Source organism: Cricetulus griseus, chromosome 5, assembly GCF_003668045.3.
Source record: "Cricetulus griseus strain 17A/GY chromosome 5, alternate assembly CriGri-PICRH-1.0, whole genome shotgun sequence".
Taxonomy (NCBI): Eukaryota; Metazoa; Chordata; class Mammalia; order Rodentia; family Cricetidae; genus Cricetulus; species Cricetulus griseus.
Genome location: NC_048598.1, coordinates 101,304,795 through 101,326,514, shown reverse-complemented (window position 1 = coordinate 101,326,514; position 21,720 = coordinate 101,304,795). Strand labels below are relative to the sequence as shown.

The 21,720-nt window shown below is 53.9% G+C and overlaps 1 protein-coding gene across 1 annotated transcript; it reads left to right on the top strand.

The window, feature by feature from the left end:
• Window positions 1-128: 128 nt before the first annotated feature.
• Atp8b3 (ATPase phospholipid transporting 8B3) lies at window positions 129-21,533 on the top strand. The gene is made up of 28 exons (XM_027419338.2): window positions 129-261; window positions 2,401-2,456; window positions 2,832-2,923; window positions 3,982-4,095; window positions 5,163-5,261; window positions 5,470-5,531; window positions 6,647-6,719; window positions 6,797-6,867; window positions 7,397-7,479; window positions 9,638-9,796; window positions 10,518-10,606; window positions 10,990-11,180; window positions 11,271-11,479; window positions 11,678-11,709; window positions 11,809-11,965; window positions 12,369-12,557; window positions 12,643-12,755; window positions 14,003-14,167; window positions 14,249-14,360; window positions 14,987-15,062; window positions 15,152-15,254; window positions 15,387-15,753; window positions 15,852-16,075; window positions 16,956-17,039; window positions 17,282-17,521; window positions 18,644-18,782; window positions 18,958-19,085; window positions 20,669-21,533. The coding sequence occupies exons 2-28, from the start codon at window positions 2,411-2,413 to the stop codon at window positions 21,248-21,250; spliced, it is 3,999 nt and encodes a 1,332-aa protein (XP_027275139.1). The 5' UTR covers window positions 129-261; window positions 2,401-2,410; the 3' UTR covers window positions 21,251-21,533.
• The last annotated feature ends 187 nt before the right edge of the window (window positions 21,534-21,720 follow it).

Below are 21,720 nucleotides of genomic sequence, written 5' to 3'. Positions count from 1 at the left end.
CTCCCATGCCACTCAACTAAGCCCCACTTTCTTCAGACCTCGCCGCTGCTACGTGGTCCCGCTCCTTTCTCCTCCCGGAGGCCTCAGATCTAAAGGCCCGGGTAGGCCCCGCCCTCTTGGCGATGCCCCGCCCCCCCAAGCCCGCGCCGCCCGTTTCAGGCCCGTTGGCACCAGGCTAACAGCTTCACAACATCGGCGGCCCTGAACGCCGCTGGCGGCCCGCCCTAGGCAGCCCGGCCCCACCAAGCCCGGCCCTCACAGGTGAGCACCGATGCTCACGAGCTGTGCATCCTAGGACTTATGTGTGACCTCTCTGGGCTCTGTGGGTCACAGGGCTAGAGTATCAGCACTGAGGGTCAGGAGATGGCGCCCCCTACAGGTTCATAAAATCAGACACCGAGTTTGGGTTACAGATGGGGCAGTCTGGTAACCACTAGACAGAGTTCCCTGGGGCTATGCATTTGTGGCCACGGGGGGGGGGGCACTGCCAAGGGAGTGTCTGGTGAGTGGGCTGTGAGTGGGCTGTGTTTCTGCCTGAGGCACACTTTGGAGAGGGAGTCTCTTGATTAGAGCAGCGGTTCTCAACCTATGGGTTGTGACTCCTCAGAGTCGACTAAGACCGTTGGAAAACACCAGATATTAACATTATAATTCATAATAAAAGCAAAACGTTATGAAGTAGCAACAAAATAATGGAGCCAGCCCTGGTAGCGGTGCACGCCTTTAACCCCTGCACTCTGAGGTAGAGGCAGGCAGACCTCTGAGTTCCAGGACACAGAGAAAGCTTGTCTCCAAACAACAATAATTTATGGTTGAGGTCACCTGGTGAGGAACCGTATTAAACGGTTGCAACATCAGGAAAATTGAGATCCATTGCACTAGTGGGTCCCTTAGGCTCCCTGCTGCCCACTGGTTTCCTTTCTCCATCCCTCCCACCCACTCCCTGAGCCTCAGTTTTCCTCCGATAATGACGGAAAGTCAGGTTCAGTCTCCCGGGACAGCTGATGCTGGGCCCAGGGGACGCCCTGCCTCAAGATGCCCTAGGGATACACATGACTCAGACACAAACAGTCCCTGTCCCTGGGGGAGATTCGGGGTGCAACAGACACTAAGACAGTGAAAGCTCTAGAAGAGAGGTGACCAGACAAGATGAGGGACATCCCAGCTACACAGGAATCCCCTAGGAGGCGCAGGATCCAGACGGGCCGGTCTGGGAAGTACAGAATGAAACCTGAAGGGTGAGGAACCCCACCTATCAGGGAGGGGGAGAATGCTGTGGACTGGGGGTGGGGGTGGGGGCCGCATCTGGGCAATCTGGGAGATTGCTGGAGTGCTGGGGATGTGGGGGTGAAGAGCTGCCAGCAGTGATGGGGGCAGCTGTTGGTTGCCTAGGTACAATTTGTATAGACTTACAGTGGGGAGCAGGTTCCCAGCTACAACACCAGGCCTATGATCCCAGAACATGCAGGTGTAAGCACATCTCTGTCGTCCTAGCTACCCCAGGAAGCTGAGGCAGGGGAATCATGCATTCAAGGCCAGCCTGTTCTACACAGTGAGACCCTGCCTCAAAAAAATAAACCATCAGGCAGGGAGCTGGTGGCGAATGCCTTTAATGCCAGCACTCAGGAGGCAGAGGCAGGCGGATCTCTGTGAGTTCGAGGCCAGCCTGGTCTCCAGAGCGAGTGCCAGGATAGGCTCCAAAGCTACACAGAGAAACCCTGTCTCGAAAAACCAAAACAAAACAAAACAAAAAAGTAAAAATATATAAATAAATAAACCATCAGAAAGGTTATCAGGTTGACATGTGTCACCACACTTAGCAGCCTCAAGGCCAGACCACAGACATCCACCAGCCTCCAAGTCCTGAGTGCTGGGATTAAAGGTGTGTGCCACACCAGGCCAGATCTATTTTTAAATGGCTGGATGCTCATATACAAGAGGCCGAGAGAAGACATCACATCAGCCCCTGTGGGGTCAGTCAGTGAACATGGATTAAGCACACATATGTGGGGTCCTGGTTGGGCCTCAAGGGAGCAGGTAGAACAGGGGGGGGCAGAGGAGACTGTAGGGGCAGCCAGGGCTTCCTCACTACAGGTGGAGGCCACAGCGGTGGTGTCCCTCATCCCAGGTGACCAGCTATGAATGGGGCGAGTAAGGCTGGATTCCTAAAAACCCAGAGTGGAGAGTTCAGATGGACATGAATGGAGAGAGAGAGATAATCCCAGCCTTCGTTTTTATTCCAAGACAAAGTCTTGCTGTGGAACCTATGCCAGGCTGGGTTGTAGTCTGTCTGCTTCAGGCTCCCAGGCATGGGATTGCTCTTCTAGGCAGACCCCTGCCCCCCAGGAGCACTGTGGGAGGGGGATTGTGATTTCAGGCTCTCTCTTCCCAACCCCACAGCCCCACCAGCATGGATGACGTTCACCTTGGGGAAGACCTAGAGGATAAAGACACAGGTGTGGTCCCATGTCACCAGTAAGGCCGGGTGGAGAGGGAAACTCGGGTGAAGGGCTGCCAGGGCTGGGGCTCTGTCCTCAGTCTATCAGGTGACATGGAGTTCCTGGGGCCCTGCTCCCTGATGGAAATGGCTTGTGGGTAAGAGTCCACCTGTCACTGCACCGACAGCCTGCCTCCAGGTGAAGAGACTGCTTGGGTCCTCAGCGGCTCCCCTGTCTTGTCCTGCTGTTTACTAAGTTCCTGGCCTGAGATGGGCATCGCTGTACCTGGGGCCCCTGGGGGCCTATTAGCGCTCAGGCTCCAGGGCGACTTGCAGGAGGTTGTCCTTGGCGGAGCCCCAGCAGCACCTGCCGCCCTCCTCTCCCTTCCTGCAGCGTTCACCTGGGAGGTGAAGGCCAATAGCCGCGCCTACAACAAGCAGTTCAGGAAGAAGGGCTTCCTGTGGTGGCGACAGAAGAAGTATAAGGTGAGTCCCCACATCGCCTGGCCCACAGTGCGCCAGGACCCATCCTGAGAGTTCTCAGCTATTTTTTCAAGAGACCTCACTAGGTAAACTGGCTAGCGCTTTAACTCCTGAGCCTGCTGCTTCAGCTTCCCCAGTGCTAAGGAATTTATTGCATGATTAGGAATGGAACCAAGACCTTCTGAATGCTGGGGGGGGGGGGCATCCCTTGAGCCAGGCCTGATTACCTCGCTGGAGGCTTCTAGGCGGGGCTCCACCTTGGCCACGCCCCCAGCCCCTCACTGGGGAATTCTAGGCGGGGCTTCACCACTGAGCAAACATTTTACCTTTTACTCAATACATAGTGACCTTCAATCCTCTCTGTCAGCCAGGCAGGGTCCTTCTGCCTCAGCCTCCTGGGTGCTGGAATGACAGGCCTGTGTTACCAGGCGTTTCTGCCATGCTTTTTTTTTTTTTTGGTTTTGGTTTTCGAGACAGGGTTTTCTCTCTCTGTGTAGCTTTGGAGCCTATCCTGGCACTCGCTCTGGAGACCAGGCTGGCCTCGAACTCACAGAGATCCGCCTGCCTCTGCCTCCTTAGTGCTGGCATTAAAGGACTGTGCCACCAACGCCCAGCCTGACATCCTTATTTTAATCATGACAGTGATGTCCATTCTCTCCAAGTCCCTAATTTCACCTCCTTAAGAGCTAATGTCAGGTCAGGACTCCTACCAGGTTTACCCACAATCTCTTGCTGTGTCTCACTCAGCTCTATGACTTTGCACTAAGTAGAACCTCAATTAATGCCTGCTGGAAACCTTGCATTCAGCTGGCACTCCATCAAGATCTTGCCCTCAGCAGGTGCTCAGTAAATGCTGGCTGGAAGCCTTAGGGTTTTCTAATCATCAATGCTGGCCCTGCAGGCATTCCGTATTGGCTTGGTGTTTACTTTATTGATGCTGCCAAGAACTCATGGGAGTCTATAGGGTGGGATGGGTGGACAGCCAGATGTCGTGGGCAGGGCTGGCCAGGGGCTGTACTGGGGCAGCACTGCATGCCAACAGCTGATGGCTCTTGTCCTAGAGCAACGCCATCCACACAGCCAAGTACAACTTTTTCTCCTTCCTGCCTCTGAACCTATATGAGCAGTTCCGTCACACGTCTAATCTCTACTTCCTTCTCATCATCATCCTGCAGGTGGGCGGGGAGGGGTGGGGCCAGTGGGTGGATGGGGTGTGGGAGGGGTGGGTGTGAGCCAGGACCAGTGGGTGGGCGGGTATGTAGAAGGGGCAGGGTGTGGCAGGGCCAGCGGTGGGTGGGGTGTGAGGTGGGTGGGGCAGGGCCAGCGGGTGGGCGGGGTATGGGTGGAATGAGGTGGGTCCCTGGAGCCACCTTGAAGGTGGGGCATCTCTCTGAAGACTCTTGCACAGTCTGTGTGACTGTGTGACTGGTGGCCTTAAAGTCCCTCTTGTCTCCCCTCCTGCAAGCTAGCTATCCAGGCTCTGGCATGCAGGAGGGGCATCATATATGCAGAAAGCCAAAGGTGGGTGCATGAGACAGGTTTTGTATTCAGCAAGTACTACTCTTGTATTCAGCAGGTGCTCAGTAAATGCTGGGATTCAGCAGGTGCTCCTCACATACTGGCTGGAGAAAATACATTCAACAGTAATTCAGCAAATGCTGCCCCAGAGGCCTTGTATTCAGCAGGTGCTCAGCAAATGCTGACTTGTCTTTACATTCAGCACATGCTCAGTAAATGCTGGTTGCAGGATGAGGATGGCACAACCCTCTTAATAATGTAGGCCTTCACAGGATCCCCTCCTGGTGGGCTCTGGGAACCGTGTGGGCACCCTCCACTGTGCCAGTTCCTGGTAGCTGGTTGATGCCTGGCCTTGGGGGTGTGCCCTAAGCAGAGGTGCCTCCCCTCCCAGCTGTGAACAGTGTCTCAGGTGCACCCCCACCAACCCAGCACCTCATTTCTGCTCTGCTTTTATCCATCAAATTACAAAACATGTATTGAGCAACTGCTGTGTGCAGGGGAGTTAGCCAGGCCCCGCCCATCATGACCTCTTGTCTGCAGGAGACTTGAGAAGTGGCAGCCCAGGAAGGGCCAGGGCAGCAGTCTGCATCTGAGGTGACAGGACAGGGCTTGACCTGAAGGAGGAGGAACCTGGTTTCCTAGGAGGAGACAGGGCAGGAAGGGAAGTTTGGGTGGTGTGAGGAGGCGCAGGGTAGAGGTCATTGTGGCCTCCTGGTACCCACAGAGCTTCCCTGAGATCTCCACACTGCCCTGGTTCACGCTCTTTGCACCTCTGGTCTGCCTGCTTGTGATCCGAGCCACCCGTGACCTGGTGGATGACATTGTGAGTGAGGCTAGGGTGGAGATGGCCAGGGTATGGGACCACACACAGTGAAGGCAGGGGAAGCCATTGTGGGCAGATACCCCAGGCTCTGTCTCTCTGTCTTGGGAATGCACTCTGGGGACAGGCAATGGCACAGTTGGGCAAGGACCTGGGCAGAGTGGGGACAGGGGACAGGACCACCTCTCTGATCTTCATTCTGTTGGCCCAGGGTAGACACAGGAGTGACAACATTATCAACAACAGGCCCTGCCAGATCCTGAGAGGGAAGAGGTGAGGCTGACAGCCACCACAGGAATGGGGACATCTGAGGACAGGGAGACTTTAACACATACACGCACACACACAGACACACAGACACACAGACACACAGACACACACAGACACACAGACACACACACACACACACACACACACACACACACACACACACACACACACGGGGAAGCTACCGGTCCTAGTTGTGATAAAGCCACTTGGGAGGAGGAAGGGCTTACTTCAGCTCACAGCTACAGTCACATCAGGAGGGAAGCTGGGAACACAAGGCAAGGCCGGAGCTGATGCAGAGGCCTTGGAGGAGCCCTGCTTACAGTCTTGCTCCTGTGGCTTGCTGGACTTACTGTCTTATACAGCCCAGGACTGGCCACTGGCCACACCCACAGGGGCGGGTGGGGCAGGGCGGGGGCGGGACCCTCCCACATTAATCATCTATCAAGAAAATGCCATAAAGACATGCCCGTGAGCCAGGCAGTGGTGGAGCACGCCTTTAGTCCCAGCACTCAGGAGGCAGAGGCTGGTCGATCTCTTGAGTTCAAGGACAGCCTGGTCTACAGAGTGAGCTCCAGGACAGGCTCCACATCTACAGAGAAACCCTGTCTCAACAAACCTAAAAAATAAAAAAAGCAACAACAACAAAAAAAATCCATGCCTATGGGCCAATATTTTGGGCTTGTTTTGTCAGGTGAGAGTCCCTCCTCCCAAAGGACACTTGCATCAAGTTGACAAAATACCAACCAGGACACACACTAAGTACATCCCAGTTGAGACTGAGCTGAACCCAAGCCTGAATTTATTAGGAAACTGCTGTCTGGCATGTTGGGGTTGACTCTGGCTCTGTGGGTTATAGAGTTCAGACATAGGGGAGCCCCCTGAGGAAAGGCTAAGGAGGACGTGGGTGGGGCCAGGAGAGCTCCAGAGGGAGAAGTGGGCACATGTGTGGGACATACGAGGGTTGGGGAAGGCTTCCTGGAGGCAGCTGCAGCTGTGCTGAGCTTTGCAGGATGGTGGCTCAGCAGGGGCAAGGGCCCTAAAGGTGGCAACTGCAGCTCTAGTGCAGGCTGGGCACTGGGGGAGTAAGCCATGCCCTGACACCCCCACCCTCCTTGTAGTTTCCTGTGGAAGAAATGGAAGAATCTGTGTGTGGGGGATGTGGTGTGTCTCAGCAAAGACAGCATCGTCCCGGTGAGCCCCACCACCACCACAAATACCCCTGGGGGAGGGTCCACCAGCAGTCCTGACTCCTCCCTGCCCCATCCCAGGCCGACATGCTCCTGCTGGCCAGCACAGAACCAAGTAGCCTGTGCTACGTGGAAACTGCAGACATTGACGGGTAAGAAGCCCTGGCTTCCCTGGGTGCTTGAGTGACAGGAACCCTGCTTTCCAGGTGGCTAAAGAGATGGCCAGATAGTCCAGTGAAGCCTTCAGGGTGCCAGTGTGTCTGTACTCAGGCCATACAGACTAGGCCAGCCTTGACCCATGGGCAGATGTGCTGTGTGGCCGAAGACATGGCCCTTTCCCTCTCCCTCTCTCCCTCTCTCCCTCTCTACTGTTGATACAGTAGGTGGTCAGCAAAAGTGGGCAAAGGACTAGAGGAAGTACAGTCTTCTTACTGAAGGGTGTCATCCACAGCCACGTTTTTGTTTTGTTTTGTTTTGTTTTGTTTTGTTTTTAAGACAGGGTTTCTCTGTAGCTTTGGAGCCTATCCTGGCACTCGCTCTGGAGACCAGGCTGGCCTAGAACTCACAGAGATCCACCTGCCTCTGCCTCCCGAGTGCTGGAATTAAAGGCGTGTGCCACCAATGCCTGGCTCACAGCCACGTTTTTTTTTTCATGACTTTCCATCCTGCTCTTGTTCCTAGGGAGACCAACTTGAAGTTCAGACAGGCTCTGATGGTCACACACCATGAGCTTACTAGCCCGAAGAAGATGGCTTCCTTCCAGGGTGAGGGACAGAGGCAGCCCTGTGTGCCTCTCTGTGCCTCCTTTTCTGGGTCAAGATGGATGGTGGGTGGGGTTCTGTACAGCTGGGGGCCAGTCCTGTGCCTTTGCCAGCCTGTGGAGTCTGGGTATCTTCTTCCACGCTACCACCCAAGGAAAGGGACCCCTGCTCCACACCCTACACATAAGTAGTTCCTTTTCTAACAAAAAAGTGCTCTGAAGCTGGTGTAGTTGCTGTTCACTGTGGCCTGGCAAGCAGACACTCACCTTTGTAAGGGTGCACTGCACAAGCCAATTAAGAGGTTTTACTTTCTTCTGTCTTAGTGCAAAGGCAGTTTCTTTCCAGTGGCACAGATGCACAAATTACCTCAAACCACAGCACACCCGAGCTGGTTTCTCCAATCTTCCTTAGACGTTAACAGTAATTGTTGCACTCAGGAGTTGAAGCCGGAGGATCCCAGGTTTGAGGCTGGTGAGATGACTCAGAGGTTAAGAGCATTTGATGCTCTTGCAGAGAACATGAGTTTGGTTCTCATTGACTCCAAAGGACCCCATGCCTCTGGTCTCCACAGGCTCCTGCACACATGAGCACACATCTGTACACAGATGTGTAGTTAAAAATTTTAGACCAGGAAACCCAGTCTCGGGGAAAGAAAAGAAAAGAAAAGAAAAATTTAAGGCCAGGCACATCTTTAATCCCCAACACTGGGGAGGCAGAGGCAGGAGCATCTCTGTTAGTTTGAGCCCAGCCTGGTCTACAAAGCAAGTTCCAGGACAGGCAGTACTGTTACACAGAGAAACCCTGTCTCGAAAAACAAAAAACAAACAAAACAAAAAGATATGTTCAATAGATTGACTAAGAACAAACAATTACAGTAAGGGTTGGGAGAAGATTCAGTGTGGTCTCTGGGTATTCAGTGCCAAGGTCACACATGTTCCAGCCTTATGGAGGAGAAGAGGTATTCTATTTACTCCTTTGAAGGAACAACCCTATGTGCTTCATATTCCAGGTTTCCCTGGCACTGACCTGCGTGGCTTCTGCACCCCTCTGTCATGCAGTGACCCCAGGGCCTGTAGGGCCTGGCACCTGGCACACAATACACATTCATTTAGTGTGTCACGTGAGGAGAAAGTTCCAGAGTAGACCGTGTGTGTGGGTGGCACAGTCACCCCAGTGCAAGCATTCCTGGTCTTTGGGTCTCCTCCTCCGAAGGACAATGCTGTCTCCTGCTGGAATGCTGGGTGGTCAACAAGTCAGGACCCCAAGGATTGTCCATTGCAAGCATTCCTCGGGTGTCTGGGTTCCAGGGAGAGTCCTTGTCTGTCTTCTATGCCTGTTCCCCCATGGGTCACACATGACCACTAGGCCCTGGGTTCTAAGACAGCAGAGGATTATGGGTGAGGCTGCCTTCTGCTTGAGCCAAATATCCTTAGATTTACCTTTTCTTCATTTTGTTGAGAATTTTTTTTTCAGACAGTGTTTCTCTGTGTAGCTTTGGAGGCTGTTCTGGCACTCGCTCTGTAGACCAGGCTGGCCTTGAACTCACAGAGATCCACCTGCCTCTGTCTCCCGAGTGCTGGTATTAAAGGAGTAGGCTATCACCTTTCTAGAACATATCTTTCTGAGCTTCATGAAGAGTTTCAGTGTAGGCCTGCCATATACTCAAGGAGATTTGTGTATGCATTGCTGCACACACAGGATCAAGTAATTATCAGCAGAATAAGTTTTTCACCAAATTGTGACATGCTTAAGTATGCCTAAAATAAGCCACTTGGGGCAGAAGTTTGAACCAACACTGGCTACTGAGTTGCCTTAAGCAGAACTGTCTTCTTGCCCCCTGTGGGTTGTCTCTCTGTAGGCCTGTGAAGGTCACAGAGATGTCTAAGGAGGAGTGGTTCACAGACAATGATGTCACTGAAAGCATGGACCTAGCATTGACATCCATCCAAGATCCAGCCGCAAGGGAAGGGCTTGGAGGCAGGGAGAGCTATGGTTTGCAGAAACAGTGTATGCAAAAGTCCCGTGGCCATGACACATTGACTTCGGTGCATTTCAGAGGGAGTGGAGAGGGACATGTGGACCCAGGAGGGCAACGATAGGAATGTGGCGGGGTCAGGACCGGGGTGGAGGCCGCATGGCTGCTGCTTGCTGGGTCCCACAGGTACAGTGATTTGTGAGGAACCCAACAGCCGGATGCACCACTTTGTGGGGAGCCTGGAGTGGAACAACAGGAAGTACCCACTGGACATCGGGAACCTCCTCCTGCGGGGCTGCAGGATTCGCAACACAGACACCTGCTATGGCCTGGTCATCTATGCAGGTAGAGTGCAGAGGACATCCAGATTAGGGAAGTGAGGGAGAACCCCGAAGTTGGTGAGGGACCCAAAGCCTGCATGATGTGGGCCCTGGGTACTGTCAGATGTGCTAGTGGTCAGTGCTCTGGTTGTCGCTGAGAAAAATGGAATGTTGTGTAGAGGGAAAGAAGGATGGTCACGTGGGTGGGTGGATGGGTGGATGGATGGGTTGATGGAGGGATGCGTGGATGGATGGATGAGTGGGTGGAGGGGTGGATGAATGGTGGGTGGATGAGTGGGTGGATGGATGAGTGGATGGGTGGATGGATGAGTGGATGGATGGATGGGTGGATGGATGGGTGGATGGAGGGATGGGTGGATGGATGGATGAGTGGGTGGAGGGGTGGAGGGGTGGATGGATGGATGAGTGGGTGGAGGGGTGGATGGATGGGTGGATGGATGAGTGGGTGGATGGATGAGTGGGTGGATGGGTGGATGGATGAGTGGGTGGATGGGTGGGTGGATGGATGGATGGGTGGATGGTTGGGTGGATGGATGAGTGGATGGGTGGATGGATGGATGGATGGGTGGGTGGATGGACGGATGGGTGGGTGGATGGACGGGTGTATGGATGGGTGGATGGGTGGACTGGTGGATGGATGGACAGGTGGATGGATAGATGGGTGGATGGGTGGGTGGATAGACACCTGAATGGTGTGCAGGAATGGATGGAAATAAATCTTACAGGTTTAGACACAAAGATCATGATGAACTGTGGGAAGATCCATCTGAAGAGGACCAAGCTGGACATGTTGATGAACAAGCTGGTTATCCTGGTAAGGTGTCCAGGAGAGCTATGGGGTTCTGAGGAGCAAGTGATGGCTTCACACTCTGCAAAGAGCCTATTGCTCTCATCCTTTCTGCTCTTCCTTCTGGTCATTTTTATTTCTATACAGCCCTTGCTAAATTTCAACTTCCATCCCCCTGCCTGTACTGAGTTGACAAACCTACCCTGGGCTCCTTTTGTATTATGTTTTATGGTCACCTGATGCAGAAGGATCAGGACTCGGAGGCCAGCTTGCATTAGACAAAGAGCTCCAAAGCCTAACTAGAACCCTCAGAGATCCCTCTTGCCCCTCTTGCTCTCCCTTAACCTGGGCTCCCCATGTCTGCTGGATCCCATGTGCAGTGCCTCCGTCTGTCTCTACCCACCTCACAGATCTTCATGTCCATGGTGGTCGTGTCCCTCTTGCTAACCTTGGGCTTCACCTTCATGGTGAAAGAATTCAAAGGCAAACACTACTACCTGTTCGCACTGCACAAGCGCACAGAAGCTATGGAGTCTTTCTTCATTTTCTGGGGTTTCCTCATCTTGCTCAGTGTCATGGTGCCCATGGCCATGTTTATCAGGTAAGCTTCAGGACAGGCCTGGGGCCGCTTCCCCACAGGGTGTGGAACTTGAAGCAAAACTTACTTGAGCATGAACTTGGCCATTTGCAGTGCCGAGTTCATCTACCTAGGCAACAGTTTTTTCATCAACTGGGACCTTAGTATGTACTACGAGCCCCTGGACATGCCAGCCAAGGCCCGAAACACCAGCCTCAATGACCAGCTGGGCCAGGTGCAGTACATCTTCTCGGACAAGACGGGGACACTGACCCAGAACGTCATGACCTTCAAGAAGTGCTGTATTAATGGCTGCATCTATGGTGATGCCCCCAGCCCCTGCCCCACAGCTTCCTAGTGAGGTTGCCCTGGGGATCAGCTAATGAACACCTGAACTCAGAACCAGACCATGGGCTATGTGGTCCCAAGCTTGATAACATCAGGTGTCCCCTGGAAGCCTGAACTTGGGGAAGTGTGGCCTCCTGGGGGAAGCCGAACTCTGATTTAGGTTCTTTTCCCAGATTCAGACGATGAGCATGGTACCCTCCGAAAGGTGAGCCCCGTGCGCCCTGCCTGATGGAACAGCATGGGTAGGCCTGGATGGGATTAGTGGCAGATCACCTGACCCTGCCTGCACCCTGCCGTCTCCCAGCGGAACCCATATGCCTGGAACCCGTTCGCCGATGGCAAACTCCAGTTCTACAATAAGGAGCTGGAATCCCTCGTGCGAGGCCAGAAGAATACAGTAGTGCAGGAGTTCTGGCGCCTTTTAGCCATCTGCCACACCGTGATGGTACAGGAGAAAGACAGTGAGTGGCCAGGCATGGTTTGTCTCCACCTGCCATCCAGGGGCCACTGACTCAGCCTCTCGGACTGAAGTCACCAGGCCAGGGTCTGGACGCTGTTCAGCTCTTTTCCCAAGCCAGGTCCCCAGAAACTGTATCTTTCCCTTGCCTTGGAAATGGCGGTTAGAATCTGCTGTGTGATCCCTGTCCAAGGGGCCAGGCTGTGCAAGGGGCTGCTAGGAGATGGCTGGTCACCCCTTCTCATCCACACCCCACCTCTTCTCATCTGTGTGCCTCACCCCTTCTCACCTACAAACCTCACCCCTCCTTATCCCCACCCCACCCCCTCTCACCCACAACCCTACCCCCTCTAACCCCCATCTCTACTCTCACCCCATCTTACCCACCCCCTTTCTCTCTGTGTCAGACCAGCTGCTGTATCAGGCTGCCTCCCCTGATGAGGAGGCACTGGTCACCGCTGCCCGGAACTTTGGCTACGTGTTTTTGTCTCGGACCCAGGACACTATCACCCTGGTGGAGCTGGGGGAGGAACGGGTCTACCAGGTTCTGGCCATGATGGATTTCAACAGTGATCGAAAACGGATGTCAGTTCTGGGTAAGCCCCAGGCCCCTCCCTGCTGCCCCATGCCTTGCAGCAGTGGGCAAGCAGACATCAGGGCCTTCTCCCCCTCCTCCCACAGTCCGAAACCCAGAGGGCTCCATCTGCCTCTACACCAAGGGTGCCGACACAGTCATCTTGGAGCGTCTTCACAAGAAGGGTGCCATGGAGGAGACCACAGAGGAAATCTTGGCTGTGAGTGTCCTGCTGGGGAGGCCAGTGTGCATGAGTGCAGAGACAGAGGCAGTCATGTACATTTGGGCAAGTTGCTCAGGGCACACAATGTTCACCCCTGTTCCACTCCTCACCCATACACAGAAGGGAAGAGGTACCCAATCTGCAGCTTCTTTCTACCTTACATAGAGATAACCCAAGGGTCCGTTGGGTTCCAACCTCGGATTCCTCTCTCACCTGTCCCCTTCCCAGCTACAGCTGGGCTCTGGGACCCTCTTAGATTTGCTCTCTGTGGCTGCAGCTGAGTTTCCTTGGCTCAGTGTGGCGGATATGTCTTGTCTCCTGCTGACCTGTATCCCTTGGTCCCTCCTCATTGTCCCACCACTTGCCACATTCTCTGAGCTCAGGCGACAGGTGGCCCTCTGCACACACCCCTCAATGGTGGCTCTGTTATTCTTGTCTTTTGATCCTTAAGTCACAGCAACAAGCCCCACCTCCAGGGATCCTTTGATAATTTAGAGCTGTCTCTGCCCCCAGTCCACTACTTTCTGGAATGTCCCTAGTTCTGCAGGGCTGAGAGTGTCTGTGTGTCCAAGGGCTTTGCTGAGGGTTCTCAGGTGCCCTCTGCTGTGGGGAGAGGGGCTCAATCAGTTGGACCAACTTTCCATGGAGTGGTTGGGTAAAGTGAGGTCCAGTGAAGAGAATACAAGTCTGTCTGAGGTGCCCACCACCATGGAAACCTAGTGTGACACTCAACCCTGACCTCACACCCCACCACACCTCATCAACCTGTAGCTGTGGTTCAAGCTCCTGGGGCCATTAAGGGATAGAGGGACATGAGATGCAAGTGGGCACCTTTTCCCTGGAACCCTGGCCTTCAGGAATGAACATCTCCCCAAGGGCCTGAGAAGGATGCTGGGTGTGAAAAGTGCCCCTCCCCATGGTGATGTTAGGAGGAGCCCTGGGATGGGGCCTGAGTTGGATGGATTACAAGGGGGGCAAGGCATGTAGGACCCTAGAATTCACTGAGCAGCTGGGTCAGAGACACACCTGTCATCTCAGCTCTGGAGATCTGAGGCAGGAGTGTGAGGAACTCAGGCTAGCCTGGGCTATGAAGTCTCAAGAAAGAGTTGGCTGAAGCATGCATGGGGAGGCTGTTAGCAGCGAGGGTGCTGCCTGGGCAAAGTCCAGAGGCACGGAGGCACTGGTAACTGGGAACAAGAAAGACCCTGAGGACTGGGTCGGGTGTTCATAGTGGGCTACTGCAGTCCTTCGCAGAGCAGACCCTGCGCACCCTGTGCCTGGCCTACAAGAAGGTGGAGGAGGAGGATTACAAACGATGGGAACCCAAGCACCTGGAGGCCAGCCTCCTGCTGCAGAACCGTGCGCAAGCCTTGCACCAGGTGTATAACAAGATTGAACAGAACCTGCAGGTGGGTTGATGGGGAGGGACCAGCCGCCTGGGCTCCTTGGATCTGGGTCTTGGTGCTTGAATCCGCATTCGGTTTCTCCAGCTGCTGGGAGTCACAGCCATTGAAGACAAACTGCAAGACGGTGTTCCTGAGACCATCAATTGCCTCAAGAAGGGGAACATTAAAATGTGGGTGCTGACCGGGGACAAGCCAGGTGAGTCCCCGGCTCTGCTGCCCCAGAATGCATGTTGCACCTGGGGCGCTGTCCTGCCAGCCGCGGGGGTCCTCAGCATTGTCCCCAGGACTGCCACACGTGCCTCATGCAACCCCTGCACTCCGGGAGAGTTTCGTCGTGACCATCACACACCCGGGTGGGAACTTCTTCACACCCTTGGAGACACAACTGCCCTGAGGTGACCTCCTGTTGGCCTCCAGGTCAGCGTTGAGGGGCTCCCTCACACCCATGTATAGACACGCCCACTCTGACAATTTTTGAGGTTTTAATTTTTTTATATTTTGTCTGGTTTTCAATTTGTTTTCTTTTTGACTTTTTACTTCTGACTTTCAAATAAATTTGACATTTTCGTGTTTGCTCGAAGTGTGGTGGTCCTCAGCACCCAGCCTCCGTCCCACCTCCTGGCTTCCTCACGCTTCCCCATCCCTTTCAGATCAGCACCCTGTTAAGACACGCAGCCGCTCCAGACCAATCACTGCGGCCGTCCAGGGGTGGGAGGAGGCCGCAAGGGACTGGGGGACGTGATGGGCGGGGTCTCCAGAGCGGGGGCGGGGCCTCTGGATCTGTAGCTGAGCCGAAGTGCGTGCACCTGGCTGGGTTTGCAGAGACTGCAGTGAACATTGGCTTCGCGTGCAAGCTGCTGTCGGAGAACATGCTCATCATGGAAGATAAGGACATCAAGTAAGCAGGTCGCCCTCCCTGACACCCTCACATCGTCCCATGGGGTAGGACGATGGGGCCACCTTTCTGTCCATGCCATGTTCCCACAGTCGTTTACTGGAGAACTACTGTAGGAACGAAAGAGAACAGCAGAGGGCGTTCAAGGTGATGACCCACCAAAACATGGCCTTGGTTATCAATGGAGACTTCTTGGTGAGTGTCGCTGGGGGCGAGGAGTAGCCAAGTTGGTGAAACCTGGGGTGGGGGACATGCCAAGAACAGGGATGCAGGCCTAGTGACCCAAGCCCCTTCTCCTCCATCCTATCCCCCACACCCGACACCCAGGATCAGCTGCTTCTGTCCTTGCGCAAGGAGCCCCGAGCTCTGGTCCAGAATGCAGTGGTGGATGAGGTCCCTCAGGACCTGGGTCTGTCCAAGATGGACTTCCTCAAGGCGCGGAGGATCTCCCAGATGTGGCGAAACATTGGGTCCTCCCTGACACAGTCCTCATCAGTCGCCTCCAAGATCCATGAGAGCCTCGAGGTGCAGCGAGAGAGGGCCTTTGTAGACCTGGCCTCCAAATGCCAGGCTGTCATCTGCTGCAGGGTGACACCCAAGCAGAAGGCCCTGGTGGTGGCGTTGGTGAAGAAATACCAGCAGGTGGTGACTTTGGCCATCGGAGATGGAGCTAATGACGTGAACATGATCAAGAGTGGGTGCTGGGCCTGTGGCTGGGGGCGGGGGTGGAGGTGGAGTGTGGTGACTGGGCCCCTGATGGCTGATGGGAGCTGTCATGGTCCCTGCCTGCAGCTGCAGACATTGGCGTAGGGCTGGCTGGTCAGGAGGGCATGCAGGCCGTTCAGAACAGCGACTACGTACTGGCCCAATTCTGCTACCTGCAGCGGCTGCTCCTTGTGCATGGGCGCTGGTCCTATATGCGAGTCTGCAAGTTCCTGCGATACTTTTTCTACAAGACGGTGGCCAGCATGATGGCCCAGATATGGTTCTCCATGTTCAACGGCTTCACTGCGCAAGTGTGTGGGCTGTTGGGTATATTGTTGCATGCCTGTCATCCCGACATTGGGAAGCTAAGGCAGGAAGATTACCACTAGTCCAAGACCACCTGGGCAGAACAGGTGTGGTGGTGCAAACCTATCATGACAGAGTGGGGTGATGAGGCAGGAGGATTACCATGGGCTCTAGATAGCTAGGTTAATTTCTGGCAGTGGTGGCACAGGCCTTTAATACCAGCACTTGGGAGACAAAGGCTGGTGGATCTCTGTGAGACCAGCTTGGTCTGCAGAGCGAGTTCCAGGGCAGCCAGGGCTATACAGAGAAACCCTATTTTGAAAAACAAAAACAAAAACAAAAACAAAAATTAAATATAGTTAGGTTTTTAGACTGGCTGGGGCTGCAACTCAGTTGGTGGAGTGCTCACCTACTGTGCACAGAGCCTACTATCTACCATGCCTGGTACATGTGGTGCTGGGGATGAAACCCAGGGCTTCATGAGTGGCAAGGTGGGCAAGTACCAACTGTAGCCCAGGCTGGCCTCAGCTGGGCATCCTCCTGAATCCACATCCCCAGGGTAGGGGTGCTTAGGCTCTGGATCCCTGGTGTTTATTCTTGGCTAGGTTAGGTCTGTCATCAAGAGAAGACCTGGACCCTGAACTGGCTGTCACTTGGTCTCTTCTAGCTCCTTAGCCTCTAGTTCCTTTAGTCAGATACAAACCTGATGCAATTCCAGAGCAATCTAGAAGCTCATTCTCCGACTGCTTGGGAACCCCCAAAGCCTTACACACTCCAAAGTACCGGACTTTGATGTCTGTCATTGCTTGTCACCTGTTCCAGGTGGCTGGGGCCCCTGGGTAAGGTGCATCTGGGCCCCTGGTGAGTGTCTCACCTTCCTTGCAGCCCCTGTATGAAGGCTGGTTCCTGGCTCTCTTTAACTTGCTATACTCTACGCTCCCAGTCCTGTACATTGGTCTGTTTGAGCAGGTGAGTGGCATGCAAGACCTGTGTCCTGTCTGTGCCCCCAGCAGGCCACCTGCCCTTTCCAGAGCTCGGTCTCCTGGGAGTCAGTGGGAGGGGGTCCTCTGGCTGGAGAGAGTCCTGCACCCCCAGAGTCCCCACCTCCAGACTCCCCCACCCCAGGCTCCCCCACTACAGACTGACTCCCCCACTACAGACTCCCCCACCTCCTGACCCCTCCCCCCAACTAAGTCCTGCCTCCTGTCCAGGACATGACTGCTGAGAAGAGCCTAAAGATGCCAGAGTTATATGAGGCTGGCCAGAAAGATGAGCTGTTCAACTACAGCATCTTCCTGCAAGCCATTGTCCATGGCATCCTTACATCTTTCATCAACTTCTTCATGCCATTGGTAGTCAGTGGTAGCATTTCCAAGTCTGGTGCCTCCAGTGACCACCAGTCCTTTGGGGTACTGGTGGCGATATCTGGGCTGCTGTCTATCACCCTGGAGGTAGGTGGAGCCCTGACACCTGAGAAACCATGGAGGCCTCTGCCTCACACTGACTTTTTATTCTATCCTCTTAAAAGAAAGATTTGTTTTATGGTAGTGGTGGTGCACACCTTTAATGCCAGCACTCAAGAGGCAGAGGCAGGCAGATCTCTGTGACTTTGAGGCCAGCTTGGTCTACGGAGTGAGTTCCAGAACAGCCAGGGCAGTTTCAGGGACTTCCTGAGTTTTTGGTTTTTGTTTGTTTGTTTTAATTTACTTAACCTTTATTTTATGTGCATTAGGGTGAAGGTATCAGATCCCCTGGAACTAGAGTTACAGACAGTTGTGAGCTGCCATGTGGGTGCTGGGAATTGAACCCGGGTCCCCTGGAAGAACAGTCAATGCTCTTAACAGCTGAGACATCTTCCCAGCCCCTTTTTTGTTTTGTTTATTGAGACGGGGTTTCTCTGTGTAGCCTTGGCTGTCTTGGAACTTGCTCTGTAGACCAGGCTGGCTCCAAACTCACAGAGATCCTCCTGCCTCTGCCTCCCAAGTGGGCGTGGACCACTGTCACAGGGCTTCCTGAAGCTATTTTGTGGTGTTTACCTTCCTGCTTAAGGAGCTTCCTGCAGAATGGAGTGTTACAGAGCAACTGTATATGTGGTCAGGCTACCTGGCCATGGGCTGTGTAGATTTTCGTCACTGCCCCCTATCTAGTTTTGGGTTGGCAGGGATGATAGGTGAGTGTGGTCACACTCAGCAAGCAGCTTTACATGGGCATGAGATTTGAACTCAGGTCCTCAAGTTTACAAGGTAGATATTTTACCCACTGAGCCATCTCCCCAGGACTCCATTTTTCTGAGACTGGTTCTCCCAATGAAGTTACAGCTAATTAGGTTGGGCTGCCTAGTGGTTTCCAAGTATGTTCCCATCCTCAGGACATCACAGTTCCCGGTGCTGGGATTCAGGCATGCACAGCCAAACTCTCAGCTTCTACATGGGTGTTGGAGATTGCAGCTCAGTTCCTCTACCTGGATACTCCCCAGACCCCCAACGCTGACTTCTTCCCTGAGGGGTGCCCTTCCCTGGACCCCTGGGCTCTGCCTCCTGCCTCCTGTTGCTGACCTCCTGACTCTTGTCCAGGTCATTCTTGTCATCAAGTACTGGACACTCCTGTGTGTGAGCAGCATCGTGCTCAGCCTCTGCTCCTACATCATCGTGACAAGCCTCATTCAGAGCCTCTGGCTGTATAAGATCTCGCCAAAGACCTTCCCATTTCTGTGTGAGCTTCCACTGTGTGTGTGTGGAGGGCATGGGCAGAAGGCAGTGGCCTCTTGGATAGCAGGAAGGTTGCAGTGACCACCTGGCATCATCTGGAGGAAGGGAGTTGGCAGGGCAGGGCACCTCTAGGAGGGGAGGAGGCTGGTGTTTACCCCCACTGTCTGCCTTGCTCCCAGTTGCTGATTACAATGTGCTCAGTCAGCCCACCAACCTGCTGGTGATTATACTCAACGTGACTGTGAACACAATACCAGTCCTGGCCTTTCGAATGATCCACGGAATTGTTGTAAAACTTCGCCTTAAGGTGAGGCAGAGCTGGAGAACCTCCCAGCCCCTCCCAGCCCCTCCCAGCTATCACAAACATTGTGTCTGGGGACAGTGGGTAGGGATCCCTGACGACTCCCAGTGTCCTCAGGGGCCTAATCCTGAGCACCGTGTGTATCTTAGGATGCTCCTTGATACCTGGGGTCTCTGGGAAGGAGGAATATGGTTTCAGAATAGTTTAGGCAAAATGGAAAGTAGCCCATTATCCATCCATGGACTGGCCATGTGCTGGGGTACTACTGCTCAGTCTCCAAAAAGAATGACACCAGGACACAGCATGGAGAGACCTCAGAGACACAGTGGTGACAAAGGCCACAGTGTGGGACTCCCGCCAGGGAAAACATCCCAGACAGGGGAGTCAGAGGTGGGAAGTGGGGTGCTGGCTGACAAGGGCTGCAGAGGAGGCAGGTGACCTCTCATAGGAATGAGACTTCATTTGGGGTGAAGTTAATAGTTGTCCAAGTTTCTGAGTGTGCTTACAGCGGGGAAACCTTTAATGAAGTCAAGGTGCTAATTGAAAAACACTTTTTTTTCCACCTTTTAAAATTTGAATTAGAAACAGGATTGTTTTACAAGACAATCCTAGTTCCCTTCTCCCACCCGTCCTCCCCTACCGCCCCCCCAAAAAAAACCACTTTTTTTAAGATTTATTTTTTATTTTTTATGTGTGTAGATGTTTTGTCTGTGTGCATGTCTGTACACCATGTGTGGGCCCAGAGCCCACAGAGGCCACTAGCTCACCTGCAACTGGAGTTAGAGACAGTTGTGAGCCGAGGTGTGGGTGTTGGGAATCAAACGAATTTGGTTTCTCTGGAAAAGCAGCCAGTGTTCTTCTTACCGCCAAGCTGTCTTCTCCAGCTCCAACTTGGTGAATTTTAATTGTCAAGTTTAAGGGAATTTTTTTTTTTTGGTTTACAGAGTTTCTCTATGTAGCCTCCATCCCTGTCCTGGAACTTACTCTATGGACCAGGCTGCCCTTGAACTCACAGAGATCTTTCTGCCTCTGTTTCCTGAGTGCTGGAATTAGAGGTGTGCACCACCACTGCCTAGCAAGTTTAAGAATTTGTGTGTTTGTTTTTCAAAACAGGGTTTCTCTGTGGCTTTGGAGCCTATCCTGGAACTCACTCTGTAGACCAGGCTGGTCTCGAACTCAGAGATCCGCTTGCCTCTGCCTCCTGAGTGCTGGGATTAAAGGCGGGTACCAGGGAAAGATCTGCCCACTGCGAGTCAAAGAAGGACTTTACAAATTTACATTTCTTTATTTGTGTAGCTAGTGGCTCATGTTGTGTGTGTGGGGTGTGTGTGGAGGTCCCAAGGACACCTTTTGGGAGTCAGTTTTCTCCTTCCACTGTGTGGGTTACCAAGATGAAACTCGGGTCATTAGGCTTGTTGGCAAGCGTCTTTACTCGCCATCTTGCAGGCCCTAGTACAGGACTGGTTGCTGGTCCACAGGCCAGTTGGCTGGACCAGTGTTGGGAAGCTCCGAGTGGCCCCCACTGGGGGCGGGGGACCCTAAGGCCCCTCTGTCCCCTCCTGTTGTCTGCTACCCTGTGTGCTCTGCAGGAGAAGGAAGAGGAGGTCCCAAGTGAGGAAGTGTCAGTGGAGCCGGCCATGAAGCACCTTCGCAGGGGCCTCCCAGGCCGCCGATCCAGCTATGCCTTCTCCCACCGTGAGGGCTACGCCGACCTGATCACCCAGGGCACCATCCTGCGCAGGAACGGGGAATTTGGTGGAGACACCATCTTTGAGTCCCCGAACGAATCTGAAGAAGACCTACCCTCGGCCCGCAAGGAGTCAATTTTTAATCCACGGAAGATCTCCATCCTGGCTAAGACGAAGCGCCAGCACCATGGAAAGGGGTCCCAGGAGGAGTCCCGCCCCAATGCAAGCTCACAGACACAGGCCACTCAGCACTCGGACACCAAGAAGCCGGTCGCCTCCACGTCGGCGCTGTCACTGCAGCCGTCCTCGTCGGATGACCAGGCCTTCCACAGTGTGACCTCGGAGTACACCCTGGCCAGCCAGCAGGAGCGCTTGGATGTCAGGGCCTCGTCTTGGAGGGAGCTTCCCTGGAAGGACTCAGCCTCTTCTAAGCAGAGCCAGCTGGAAGTCCCCACAAAGAAACACAGCCACAGCTCGAGTTGACCCCTTGAGAGCCCATGTGCTCTGCAGGAGGAGGCTGGGAGAGCCCCAGCCATGCAGCGCAGTGGGACAGTCACCTGGGAGGGGGCAGAAGCACGTGGCGCAGCACTGGGTGCCAGTGCCCTTTCAAGTCCGACCTCCACAGGGCGCAAGGGTCCCTACAGCAGCTACCGCGGTCCCCACACAGCAGGAATTAGCCAGTCAGCAAACAGCACCCAAGGACAAGACGGGGCCTCTTCCTTGCCTTTTTTTCTAATAAAACAGGGTCCCTCTGACCCCGGAACTGCTTTGGGCTCACTCCTTCCCCAACTCCTCTTTTGGTAGAAGCCAGGGAAAATTCCTTCCCAGGTTTAAAAAAGAAATACCCAAGCCAAACTCTTCCAAATTATCGAAATACTGCCCCCTGCTGTTCAAGTAGTTTAATTTCAGGAAAATATTTTTGTTGGTTTTTGTCCCCCTTGTAAGTGCATAAA